The sequence below is a fragment of the Penaeus chinensis genome, chromosome 30, assembly GCF_019202785.1.
Source record: "Penaeus chinensis breed Huanghai No. 1 chromosome 30, ASM1920278v2, whole genome shotgun sequence".
In the NCBI taxonomy this organism is placed as follows: Eukaryota; Metazoa; Arthropoda; class Malacostraca; order Decapoda; family Penaeidae; genus Penaeus; species Penaeus chinensis.
Genome location: NC_061848.1, coordinates 19,592,973 through 19,605,472, shown reverse-complemented (window position 1 = coordinate 19,605,472; position 12,500 = coordinate 19,592,973). Strand labels below are relative to the sequence as shown.

Sequence of the window (12,500 nt, the reverse complement as noted above, 5' to 3'; positions counted from 1 at the left end):
AAATAAGGACTTTAGGAAAGATATCATATAATTCACCAATGATTAAAATAATTCGTTGCATCAAATTCCCATGTATAATATTAAATGTTTGAACGTTGCGTATTTCAAATGACTTTCGGACGAACTCAAAAAAAAAAAAAAAAAAAAAAAAAAAAAGAGAGAGAGAGAGATCAGAAAACCTCCATAAAACTACTAATTGTCCGCCATGATTTAAAACACAATTAAATTTTCAAGCATATTTGTGGGTCCTGTAGGCTATATCTTTTGCATTATTAGATGCATAATGATAATTTTTCCTCCCCTGAAATTTTTTTTTTTTTTTTTGAAAAGAGGGGGGTGGGGGTGAGATTTTTTTTCTCCATATCCCGAGGATCCAGGCGGCCATTTTTTTCTTTCTTTTTTTCTTTCTTTTTCTTTCCTTTTTTTTTCAAATCATTTATTTTGAAAGCTTCCGCCGCGGTTGGAAATATTAGCGCGCAGTTCCATCATTTTGACATTTATATGATTAACATGATGGAAATTGTAAAAGAGAGAGAGAGAGAGAGAGAGCGAGAGGGAGAGAGAGAGAGAGAGAGAGAGAGAGAGAGAGAGAGAGAGAGAGAGAGAGAGAGAGAGAGAGAGAGAGAGAGAGAGAGAGAGAGAGGGAGAGAGAGAGCGAGAGGGAGAGAGAGATAGATAAATAGAGAGAGAGAGAGAGAGAGAGAGAGAGAGAGAGAGAGAGAGAGAGAGAGAGAGAGAGAGAGAGAGAGAGAGAGCGAGAGAGAGAAAGAGAGAGAAAAAGAGAGAGAAAGAGAGCGAGAGAAAGAGAAAGAGAGAGAGAGAGAGAGAGAGAGAGAGAGAGAGAGAGAGAGAGAGAGAGAGAGAGAGAGAGAGAGAGAGAGAGAGAGAGAGAAGAGAGAGAGAAAAGAGAGAGAAAAGAGAGAGAAAGAGAGCAAGAGAAAGAGAAAGAGAAAGAGATAGAGATAGAGATAGAGATAGAGAGAGAGAGAGAGAGAGAGAGAGAGAGAGAGAGAGAGAGAGAGAGAGAGAGAGTGAGAGAGAGAGACATACGTGAGTGTCTGTGTGTATATGCAGTCTTGTACGTTTGTGTGTGTGTGAGGCTGTTTCTGTGTGCATGTGTATTTTTGTGTGTGTGTGCTTGTGTGTGCGCGTGTGTACGAATGCGTATAATTATGAGAATCTGGCGGTCATTTCTTCCGTTTGTTGGTTATCATTATCATTATCGTTATTGTAGTATCAAAATCATTATTATTGTTCTTATTGTTATTATTATTGTCATTGATCTTCTTCTTATTATTATTATTATTCTTACAATCATTATTGTTATTATCATTATTAGTATTGTTTTTATTTTTATCATTATTGTCAGCATTGTTATTATTTTTCTTATTATTATTGTTACTATTATTATTATTATTATTATTATTATTATTATTATTATTATTATTATTTTATTATTGTTATTATCAATATTAGTATTATCATTATTATTATTATTATTATTATTATTATTATTATTATTATTATTATTACTATTATTATTGTTATTGTTATTATTATTATTATTATTATTATTATCATTATCATTATCACCATTATTGTAATAATATTGGTTATTACAATTATTACTATTATCATTGTTATCACTATCGTTGTTATTACGGTTACTGTTATTATCATTATTGTCATTATTATTGTTATTATTATTATTATCATTATTACCATCATCATTATTATCATCATTATTATTATATGTTATTAATATCATTATCATTACTATTATTATTTTTATTATTAATATTATTATTATCATTTTTATTATCATTATTATCATTATCATTATTATTATTATCATAACTATCATCATCATCATCATCATCATCATTATTATTATTATTATTATTATTATTATTATCATTATTATCATTATTATTATTATTGCTATTACTGTTATCATTATCATCATTAGCATCATTATTATTATCATCATTAATATCATCATTAATATTTTATCATTATAATTATCGGTGTTATTTTACTTGTCATCCGTATCATCATCACCGCCACAATGAGTATCACTATTATTACTATTACAATTAAATTATTATGAGGAGGAGAGAGGAAAATAAAGGCACCAATTAATAATTTAGGGAAAAAATTGTTGGAAAAAATAGTAATAAGATTTTAGTTGTGTATCGATACTGAAAAACAACAGCAACAAAAACAACAGCAACAACAACAACAACAACAAAAACAACATCAAAAGCAACAAAAACAGAAATAACAAATAAAAACAACAATAAAACCACAACAACAGCATTATATTTGTTCGGGAATTATTGTATTTGTTGTCATTGCGTTCGCTGTAACGACCGCGCACTTTCAAGGTTTCAGATACGAAAAACATTAGCGGTTTCTTTGTCTTTTTCTCTCTTTTTTTATTCGCCTTTCTTGTTTTTGTTTTTGTTTTTTTGATGTTGTTATTGTTGTTTGTTTTGTTTGGTTGACTGTTTTTTTTTTTCGTTTTAGCTTTCTTTCTCTTTCTCTTTCTCTTTCTTTCTTCCTCTTACTTTCTTTCTCTCTCTCTCTCTCTCTCTCTCTCTCTCTCTCTCTCTCTCTCTCTCTCTCTCTCTTTCCTCTCTCTCTCTCTCTCTCTCCTCTCTCTCTCTCTTTCTCTGAACCCTGCTTTCTCTCCGTCTCCCTGTCTCTCTCTCTCCCTCTTTCTCTGAACCCTGCTTTCTTTCCCTTTCTTTTCCTCCCTCTCTCTCTCTCGGTCTCTTTTGTCCGGTGCAAAAATTCACCAGTCCCTTTGTGTAATATTTTTTCTTATTTTTTCTCCTTCCATTCTCTTTTTATTAACGTGTGTCACCTTGTTTCTCCTTCTCTTTCTTCCGCATTTTCTCCCTATAGGTTCATCGCCCTCTTCATCGTCATCATCAACGTCATCATAACCATCACCATCACGGTCACCATCCCCTCTATCATTACCTCCATCTTCATCATTATCACTATCAACATCCTCATCACCATCACCTCCGTATCACCATTACCTCCGCCATCAGCATCATTATCACCATCACCTCCATCTCCGCCATCACCATCGTCACCACCATCGTCTTCATCGTCATCACCATCGTCACCACCATCGTCATCACTATCGTCATCACCATCACCTCCGCCATCACCATCACTCCACCATCACCACCATCACCACCATCCTCACCACCACGAAGCCCACGCCTAACCTCCTCTTTTCTCCCAAACAGATTAGGTCTCATGACCCAAATGACGGCCTTAGCAGCACGGCACCCTCTGCTCTCCCTGTACCCAGACCTCGCCAACGTGCCCCCTGCCTCACACATGTCACCTCTGGCGGGTATGGGCGTGCCGCTGCCCACAAAGACCCCCTGGTACCCACCGTGGGCATTGCCGCCCCTGGCTGCCCTCGCCTCCGTCAGGGAAAAGGATGCAGGTATGTTGGTCATTTCGTGTGTTTTTTTTTTTTTTTTTTTTTATATATACACATAGGGTTAAGGAGCGTTGTTGAGGTGTACGTACGTGTGTGTGTGTGTGTGTGTGTGTGTGTGTGTGTGTGTGTGTGTGTGTGTGTGTGTGTGTGTGTGTGTGTGTGTCGGGTGTTTGTGTGTGTGTGTGTGTTTGTGTGTGTGTCTGTGTTTGTGTGTGTGTGTGTTTGTGTGTGTTTGTGTTTGTGTGTGTGTGTGTGTGTTTGTGTGTGTGTGTGTGTGTGTGTCGGTGTTTGTGTGTGTGTTTGTTTGTGTGTGTGTGTGTGTGTGTGTGTGTGTGTGTGCGTGTGAGTGTGTGAATATTAAAACCGCTGCAGTTACTAGTCTTATCATGAAAAATATATATCATTATTGCTTTGTTCGCAATGCTGATATCCCAAGTAAAGTGATTTTGAGACAGGTCTACCATTCCTAATAAAATCGCGTAATGATGAAAATGATATGAAATTAATGATTATTAGCCGAGGTTAAAGGATAACAATAGTAGTAATTATAATAACTATAATAGTTGAAGGCAAGAGTTATACTTGTAATGATTACAAAACTATTGGGTATATCAATATCAACAACAATAGTAATAATAACAGTAATATGGATAGTTATAATAACGATGATAATAATAATGATAACGATGGAAATAGTGATAATAGTTATAATGATAATAATGATAATAATGATTATTATTATTATTATTGTTATTATCATCAATGATAATGATAATAGTAATTCATAATTCATAAAGATAATGATAATACCAGTGCTAAAAATACTAATAGTAATGATAATAATTATGATGATCATAATGATAACAACAACAACAATAATAATAATAATAATGACAATAATAGTAATAATAATAATGATAATAATAATAATAATAATAATAATAATAATAATAATAGTAATAATAATATTACTACTAATAATAATATCAGTATCAATAATAATAATAATAATGATAATGATAATAATGAGAATGATAATAATGATAAGAACAATAATGGTAATAATAAAATGATAACAATAATAGTGATAATAATACTAAAAGATATGAATGATTATGATAATATTACTACTACTACTAATAACAATGATAATGATAAGAAAAATGATAATAGTAATAACAATAATAATAATAATAATAATAATAATAATAACAATAATAACAATAATAATAATAATGATCTTTGATAACGATAATAAAATTGATATTAATTAATAAGTATTGCTAATCATTGATAATATTAATAATGACAGTAATTATAACGATATTGATAATTAAGAAAAATGACGAAATTGATAATGATGACAAATGATGCCATTAGTGGCCAAGGATAGTTTTATATGACAGTGTCCGAATTAAATTCATGGTGATGATGTTGAGAATATGAACAGACAGATAGATATAGATAGATAGATCAATACAGAGATAGAGGGTAGACATGATAAAGTTCTCATTTATAGTGTGTTCATTTATTAAGTTTATTTGTTTATTTGCTTATCTATTTTGGGTAGAAATGATAGTGAAGATAATGGTAATTCTAGTATTTGGTTGCTAGCTACAGTTTCTAATATAATTAATACCATTTCACGTAATAATGTTATGTTTGTTATTATTATTAACGCCAACATGCTCCTTATCTTGATTTTCATCGATTATTATTACCATTATATGTGTATAGATAAATAGATACATGAATAAATAATCAGATAGGTAAATGACTAAATAAATATATGTTTGTGTGTGTGTGTGTGTGTGTGTGTGTGTGTGTGTGTGTGTGTGTGTGTGAGAGAGAGAGAGTGAGTGTGTATGTATGTGTGTGTGTATGTGTGTGTGAGAGAGTGAGTGAGTATGAGTGAGTGTGCGTGTGTGAGTATGAGTGAGTGTGCGGGTGTGTGAGTGAACGTGCGTGTGTGAATAAGAGTGATCAGCAATGGACCAATATTTTATGCGCTGTCCACGTCCTGATACCGAGCCCCCCCAACCGCTTTCTTTCGTCAGTTTTAAAACGAACTGAAAAGGGAATACATTTTTAACGATTTTTCTTTCTTTCTTTCTTTCTTTCTTGTTTAAGGAGTAACGCTCGGATTTTGTGAACGTAGTGCTCTCTGTAACTCTCTTTCTCTCTGTATCTCTTTCTCTCTGTATCGCTTTCTCTCTGTATCTCTTTCTCTCTGTCTTTCTTTCTCTCTCTCTCTCTCTCTCTCTCTCTCTCTCTCTCTCTCTCTCTCTCTCTCTCTCTCTCTCTCTCTCTCTCTCTCTCTCTCTCTCTCTCTCTCTCCCCCCTTCCTCTCCCTATTTCTCATCCTCTCTCTTTCTATGTTTCTCTCTCTTTACGCTAAGGAGCAATTGAGCGAAAAACCTGAGGTGTGCAAGATCGCAACAGCAACATGAAATGCAACGTCCGTCAGTTGCATGAATTAGCAACAAAAAATATTTATACAATACGCATATACATGAATAGATAGTTAAGATAAATGCGCAATATTTATACGACGTATTAATCGACGAAGATAAAAAAGGATAATAATAATATTTAACAAAAAATGATGTTTGGTGTTTTGTAATGATGAAAAAAGTGTTAATAAAAATAGCTGAATTATAAAGCAATGGAATAACAAGTTTCATTGATTCGTTAACGTAGAACATTTATCTAAAGCAAGAACATCTATTCGATTGATATAAAGTTTGCAAGTGATAAATCTATATACTGCTGATATTGTGGTACTGGACGGAGATAAGTAAACATAGATATAGACAGTTTTAAAGATAGATACAGATAGGTGGAATATATATAAATATATATGTGTGTGTGTGTGTGTGTGTGTGTGTGTGTGTGTGTGTGTGTGTGTTGATAAATACACATACATGTGATATATAGATATATAGTACGTCCATACCTATCTGAATAAGCATACTTTATACGTCCGAAATGTATGTCACACACCCCTTTACCTGTATATCTCTCACCTTGGTTATTCAAGAACCCAAATTGCAGTTCTGTATTTTTTTTTTTCTTTTTTTCAATTTTGGCTTCACTACACTTAACGCACGACGAGGCAGAAGGAACGAGAGAGAAAAAAGAGATAGACGTTTTTATCCCAACAGGAAAATAGCAACTGTTCAGTCCTGTGCCATTTAATATCGCCCTCCTGGTCTCGTTTATCCATTCCCATTCCATCACAGGGAAATGTGTTCTGGCCGCCCTCCTCTTCCTCCTCTTCCTCATCTTCTTCCTCTTCCTTTTCTTCCTTATGTTCTTATTCTCCTCTACCTGTTACTCCTCCTCCTCCTCCTCTTCCTCTTCTCCATTTACCCCCTCTTCTACATTTGTAATTCCTTCTCGTCTACCTATTCTTCTCTTTCCTCTTCCATTTCTTGCTTCTCCTCTTCTTCCTGTTTCATTTTTTTTTCTCCTCCTCCTCCTCCTCTTCTTCTTCTTTTTCTTCTTCTTCTTCCTCCTCCTCCTCCTCCACCTCCTCCACCTCCTCCTCCTCCTCCTCCTCTACCTCCACCACCTCCTCCTCCTCCTCCTCTACCTCCACCTCCAACCCCTCCTCCTCCTCTACCTCCACCTCCTCCTCCTCTACCTCCTCCACCTCCTCCTCCTCTTCCTCCTCTTCCTCGCATGTAAGCTTCATCTTCCCTCTTGTTAGGTTTTCGCCCTCGCCGTCCCTCCTGCTGTTTGACTTCAATCAAGGAAATCGCTGGCTTCAAAGCCTCACACAAACGGTACGCTCAGACATCAAGAAATCAGTTTTGTCTGATTTTAATGCACCTTCAAACGGGGTGGAGGGAAGGGGGGGGAAGGGGAGAAAAGGGAGGGAGGGGGGAAAAGGGAGAGGGAGAGAGGGAGGAGCGGAGGGAGGGAGAGGGAGGAGGAGGGTAGGAGGGTGCGAAGAGGAGGTAGAGGTTGAGTGAAGAGGGAGTGTGGGGGGAGGGGGGAGGTTTAGCTAGGGGGAGGGTGAGAGAGGAAGAGGAGGAGGAGGAGGAGGGGGGAGGAAGAGGAGGAAGGAGAGAGGGAGGGAAGGGGGAAGAGGGTGGTGTGGGGGGTTCCCCGAGTCGTTTCATTGAGATTGGATGGCCAAAATAAAACTCCGCGCTTCGCTATTTTCCCTGACACTTTTCATTCGGTGAGTCGGCCAACTTTTGATGTGTCAATTTAGAAATGGTCCGAGACTGCAGTGATGGCAATTTCCGCAAGATCGCTGGCCATCTATTTTGACTTTTTTTTCCTCTCTCTCTTTCTCTTTCTCTCTCTTTCTTTCTCTTTCTTTCCGTTTCTCTGTTTGTTCTCTTTATTTCTTCTCGCATTCCCGTTTTATTTTTTATTGCTTGTCTCTCACATCTGTTTGTCTGTCTGTCTGTCTCTGTCTCTCTCTCTCTCTCTCTCTCTCTCTCTCTCTCTCTCTCTCTCTCTCTCTCTCTCTCTCTCTCTCTCTCTCTCTCTATCTATCTATCTATCTATATATCTATCTATCTATCTATCTATCTATCTATCTTTATATCTGTCTGTCTACCTATCTATCTTTATATCTGTCTGTCTACCTACCTATCTATATCTATGTACCTGAGTATCTATTTATCTATTTGCCTCTCTCTCTCTGTGTGTATGTATGTATATGTATGTGTTTGTGTGGGGTGTGTGTCTGCCTATCTCTCTCTTTATCTCCCTCTCCCTCCCTCCCTCCTACCCTCCCTCCCTCCTACCTTCCCTCCCTCTCTCTCTCTCTCTTTCATTTTTTCTTATTCGCACAAACTAGTGAAAGAAATTAGGGACGCGAGCATTAATGATGAAGATATTTAGACGTATGTGAGCGTTGATGGTTTTGTAGAGATGAAAAGGAAAAAGAAACACGAATTTCTAAGCGGCAATACGTCACTTAGGAATGAAATGTTGTGCGTGTCTAGTTTCATATGAAAAGGGTGTTTGATGTTTTGCTATTATTGTTATTATTGTTATTATTATTATTTTTATCATTATTATTATTATTGTTATTATCATTATCATTATTATTATTATTGTTGTTATTATTATCATTAATGTTATTGTTGTTGTTATTACAAATATTATTATTATTATCATTATTATTTTGCTAATTTTTACTATTATTATTATTATTATTATTATTATTATTATCATTATTATCATTATTATTATTGTTATTATTATTATTATTATTATTATTATTATTATTATTATTATTATTATTATTATTATCATTATTATTATTATTATTATCATTATTATTATTATTATTATCATTATAAATATTTATTATTATCATTATATATTATTATTATTGTTATTATTATTTTTTATTATTATTATCTTTATTGTTATTATTATCATTATTGTTATTATTATTACCATCATTATTGTTATCATAATTATCCTTATCATTATTATCACCTTTATTATTGCATATTTTTACATATGTATTTGGACATATAGCAATAGTAATTTGCATATATAAGTATTATAGGCTATATTCAAGCAATACCTACATCGACATGATTATATTTCTGTAACGTTTATTTAAGAAACATAAACGAATGCATAGAAATAGCTTGATAAGAAGGAGAAAATAGTTGTACAGAAAGTGATAATGTACACTCGCACTGCTTCCCCTCCCCCCCCCTCCCCCCCTTCCCATTCGAGACACCCTCCCCTACACGTCTATCACCCCCACTTCTCCCTATTCCCCTCCTCCCCCCTTCAATACCCTCTCCTCTATCCCCATATATTCCATATATTCCCTTCTTTGTCACATCTACCCCTTCCTTTTGCTCCTCCGCTCCCTCCCTTTGCCCCTTCACTCCCTCCCTTTGCCCCTCCACCTCCTCCTCTGCCCCTTCACTCCCTCCCTTTGCCCTTTCACTCCCTCCTCTGCCCCTTCACTCCCTCCTCTGCCCCTCCACCCCCTCCTCTGCCCCTTCACTCCCTCCCTTTGCCTTCTCACTCCCTCCTCCGCCCCTCCACCCCTCCTCCGCCCCTCCACCCCTCCCTTTGCCCCTCCACTCCCTCCTCCGCCCCTTCACCCCCTCCTCTGCCCCTCCACCCCCTCCACGTCGACGATAAAAGTGGCTATTTGACATAATGTGAAAACAAGAAGGAAACTCTCGAGCGCTCATCTCCCGCCGCCTCCGCTCCGAGAGACCTTATCAGCCGCCTCCAAGAACGAACAGGAAATGATTTCTCGCGGCGACGACCCTCGATGCTGTCACCTCTTAACGAATATCTACGAAAGGAAAAGAATCATTTCTGGAGCGTTGCGTCCAAGGGCGTCGTGTGTTTAGCGGCGAGCGAGCGACAGCGCTTCGGTGGTTTAGCGCTACGTAGCGGTTTTGGGGGAGCGATTCGCTGTAAGCGGGTTGGGGTTTTCTCTGCGTATTAGAGATGGCAGATAGAAGACGCGGCCACGTTGCTTTGCTCGCTATCTGAGGGAGGGAGAGCGCGCGCGTGTGTGTGTACGTGTACGTGTCCGTGCGCGTGTGTGTGTGTGTGTGTGCGGAGTGTGTATGTGAATGCGACCGTGCGGGTGTGTGTGTGTGTGTTAGCATCATTCCATTCAATTCATTACACACTCCTCAATCTTAAAGAGACAGAAGGAGAAGGAGAAGGAGAGAGAGAAAGAGAGAAGGAAGACTATTAAAATATTAAATCGTAGTTTATATTTGCCGAAAAAAAAATGACAGACGGAAAGAAAAGAAGCAAAAAATTATCACGCACATTCATTAAGGATTATCATTCAGGAGGAAGCAGATGAGCATGAATTGCAGTTTTGAATTCCCTAAATGCCACTCTGACATCAAAGCGATAGTATTGTGGAGCATACGATCAAAAGACAGTTTCCTCTTTTTGAATTTTGGCGCCTTTTCCTTTGGCGTGCCTCCCACAGCGTGTGATTGGCGAACAATGGGCACTTACGCGGATTAATCCTAGTAATGGCAGCCCCTCCGCGTCCGTTTGCCTTCCCCGACGGCTTCGACAGCGACGCACGCCTTTTTCCGCGGTATTCGCTTCCTTTTCGCGCGATTTGAGTGACGTCACGGTCGAAAGAGGCGAACGTTAGGATTCTAGAGTGGTAGATCGTGATTAGAAGTCGGGGAGGAGCGAAAGGAGTGCCCCATTCGCGAGGCCGAAGTCGACGCCGCGACCGAACAATGGGGAGGATTGTGTTACATTGGAGAGATTTGACGAAGAGCTGTTTAAACTACTACCTCTGTCTCGGATTGAAAGCTGTTCGAATCCGATGTTTCGCTCGGTGCTCGTGGCTGTCTGCGCGTGTCGAACATCGGTAATTGACACGGACGAACATCGACTTTATATATATATATATCTAGAGTAGCATTTATCATTTTATCTTTCCCATTTGTTCGGAAACGTGGAAACGCGCCCATACTTTTGCTGGCGCGCGATAGAGATTCGCTGTAATCAGACATTTTCAGGTGGATTAAAGCCTTGGCCCGTAAGAATACGAACGCAGCTTGTACCAAAGTAAGGTGCATTTAATATTTGATGAGCTCGTATTACGCCAAAGTTTTTTTTTTTCTTCCTCTTTTTTTTTTCTTTTTGTTTCGTTTTTTTATCTTTTGGTGGAGTGTCTTCCGTAATGCAGATCTTTGCCTGGGGAAATGTTTATATGCATTTTCCCCGAAGTAACTTCACTTCATCCATAAAAAAAAAAAAACTCGCTAATGTAGGGAAAGCACATTCAATTGAGCGAATGCAATAATAGTCGCGAATAAAAAAAAATGCATTTATCGAAACTAATCTTTTTTTTTTCTTTTTTTGGAAAAAGAGGAGGAAGGGGAATAGGGTGAAAAGGAGGAAGGAGAGGAGAGGGAGAAGAGGAGGAGGATAAAGAGGAAATGACAAAAAAAAAAAAAAGGAAGGAAAAGGGACGTAAAAATAAGAGCAGAAAGAGGAGGCATATAAAGAGGAAAAGAAGAGTAAAAAAAAAGAAGGAGGAGGAGTATAAAGAGGAAGAGGAGAGGAGGAAGAGGAAGAGGAGGGGAGGATGAGGAGCCAGTTGTTCTATTATCTGCAAGAGGGAACGAGTGATGCTGCTCATATGCAAATCACGTAAAACGCGGTCTCTCTATTGTCCGTCCCACAACACCGCCATACAAAAGGCCAGAGAGGGGACGGCCAACAGAGGAAGAGATTGGGGGAAGGGGAAGGAGAGAAAGAGAGAGAGAGGGGGGGGGGGAGAGAGAGAGAGAGGGGGGGGCAGAGAGAGAAAAGGAATGGGGAGAAGAGAGAGAGAGGGGGGGAGGGAGGGAGAAAGAGAAAAGGAATGGGGAGGAGAGAGAGAGTGAGGGCAGGGAGGAGGGAGGGAGAACGAGAAAAGGGAATGGGAGGGAGAGAGTGAGGGTTGGAGGGAGGGAGGGAGGGAGAAAGGGAATGGGTGCGGGAGAGGGAGTGAGGATGAGAAAAGGAATGGGGTGGAAGGGAGAGAAGGAGGCAAAAAGGAATTAGGGAAAGCGAGAGAAAGGTGGGGGGGGAAAGAGAAGGAATGGGGGATATAGAGAGAAAAAGAACAGGAATAGGAGAGAGAGAGAGAGGGAGAAAAAGCGATGTAGAGGGGAAACTCGAGAGAGAGGGGCCAACAGGAGGGAGATGAGATGAACAGGAGTTTGGAAATGAGTGTTTGAGGAATGGGGCGGCGGAATGAATGAGGGAAGAGGCGCATGTTCGAGAGAAAAAGGGAGAGGAATAAAAAATGAAAAGTTTAAGACTAAAGGAGTGGAGATGAGGGAAGAGTGTTTGGTGTTTTAATAAAGGATGAGAGAGAGAGAGAGAGAGAGAGAGAGAGAGAGAGAGAGAGAGAGAGAGAGAGAGAGAGAGAGAGAGAGAGAGAGAGAGAGAGAGAGAGAGAGAGAGAGAGAGAGAGAGATCACAAAATAATGAAAAGAATAATTTTTTCTTTCCCTTTTTGCAAGCGTTGTCAAATTACAACATATAAACA

General features: G+C 38.4%; 1 protein-coding gene across 1 annotated transcript in view; it reads left to right on the top strand.

Annotated features, from left to right (window-relative positions):
- The window catches only part of LOC125041268 (homeobox protein HMX3-like), an 18,604-nt gene that overhangs the window by 4,973 nt on the left and 1,131 nt on the right, over positions 1 to 12,500 (top strand). Inside the window, exon 3 of the mRNA XM_047636105.1 lies at positions 3,267 to 3,472. Within this exon, the coding sequence (XP_047492061.1) occupies positions 3,267 to 3,472 (206 nt within the window). The remainder of the gene's footprint in view (positions 1 to 3,266; positions 3,473 to 12,500) is intronic.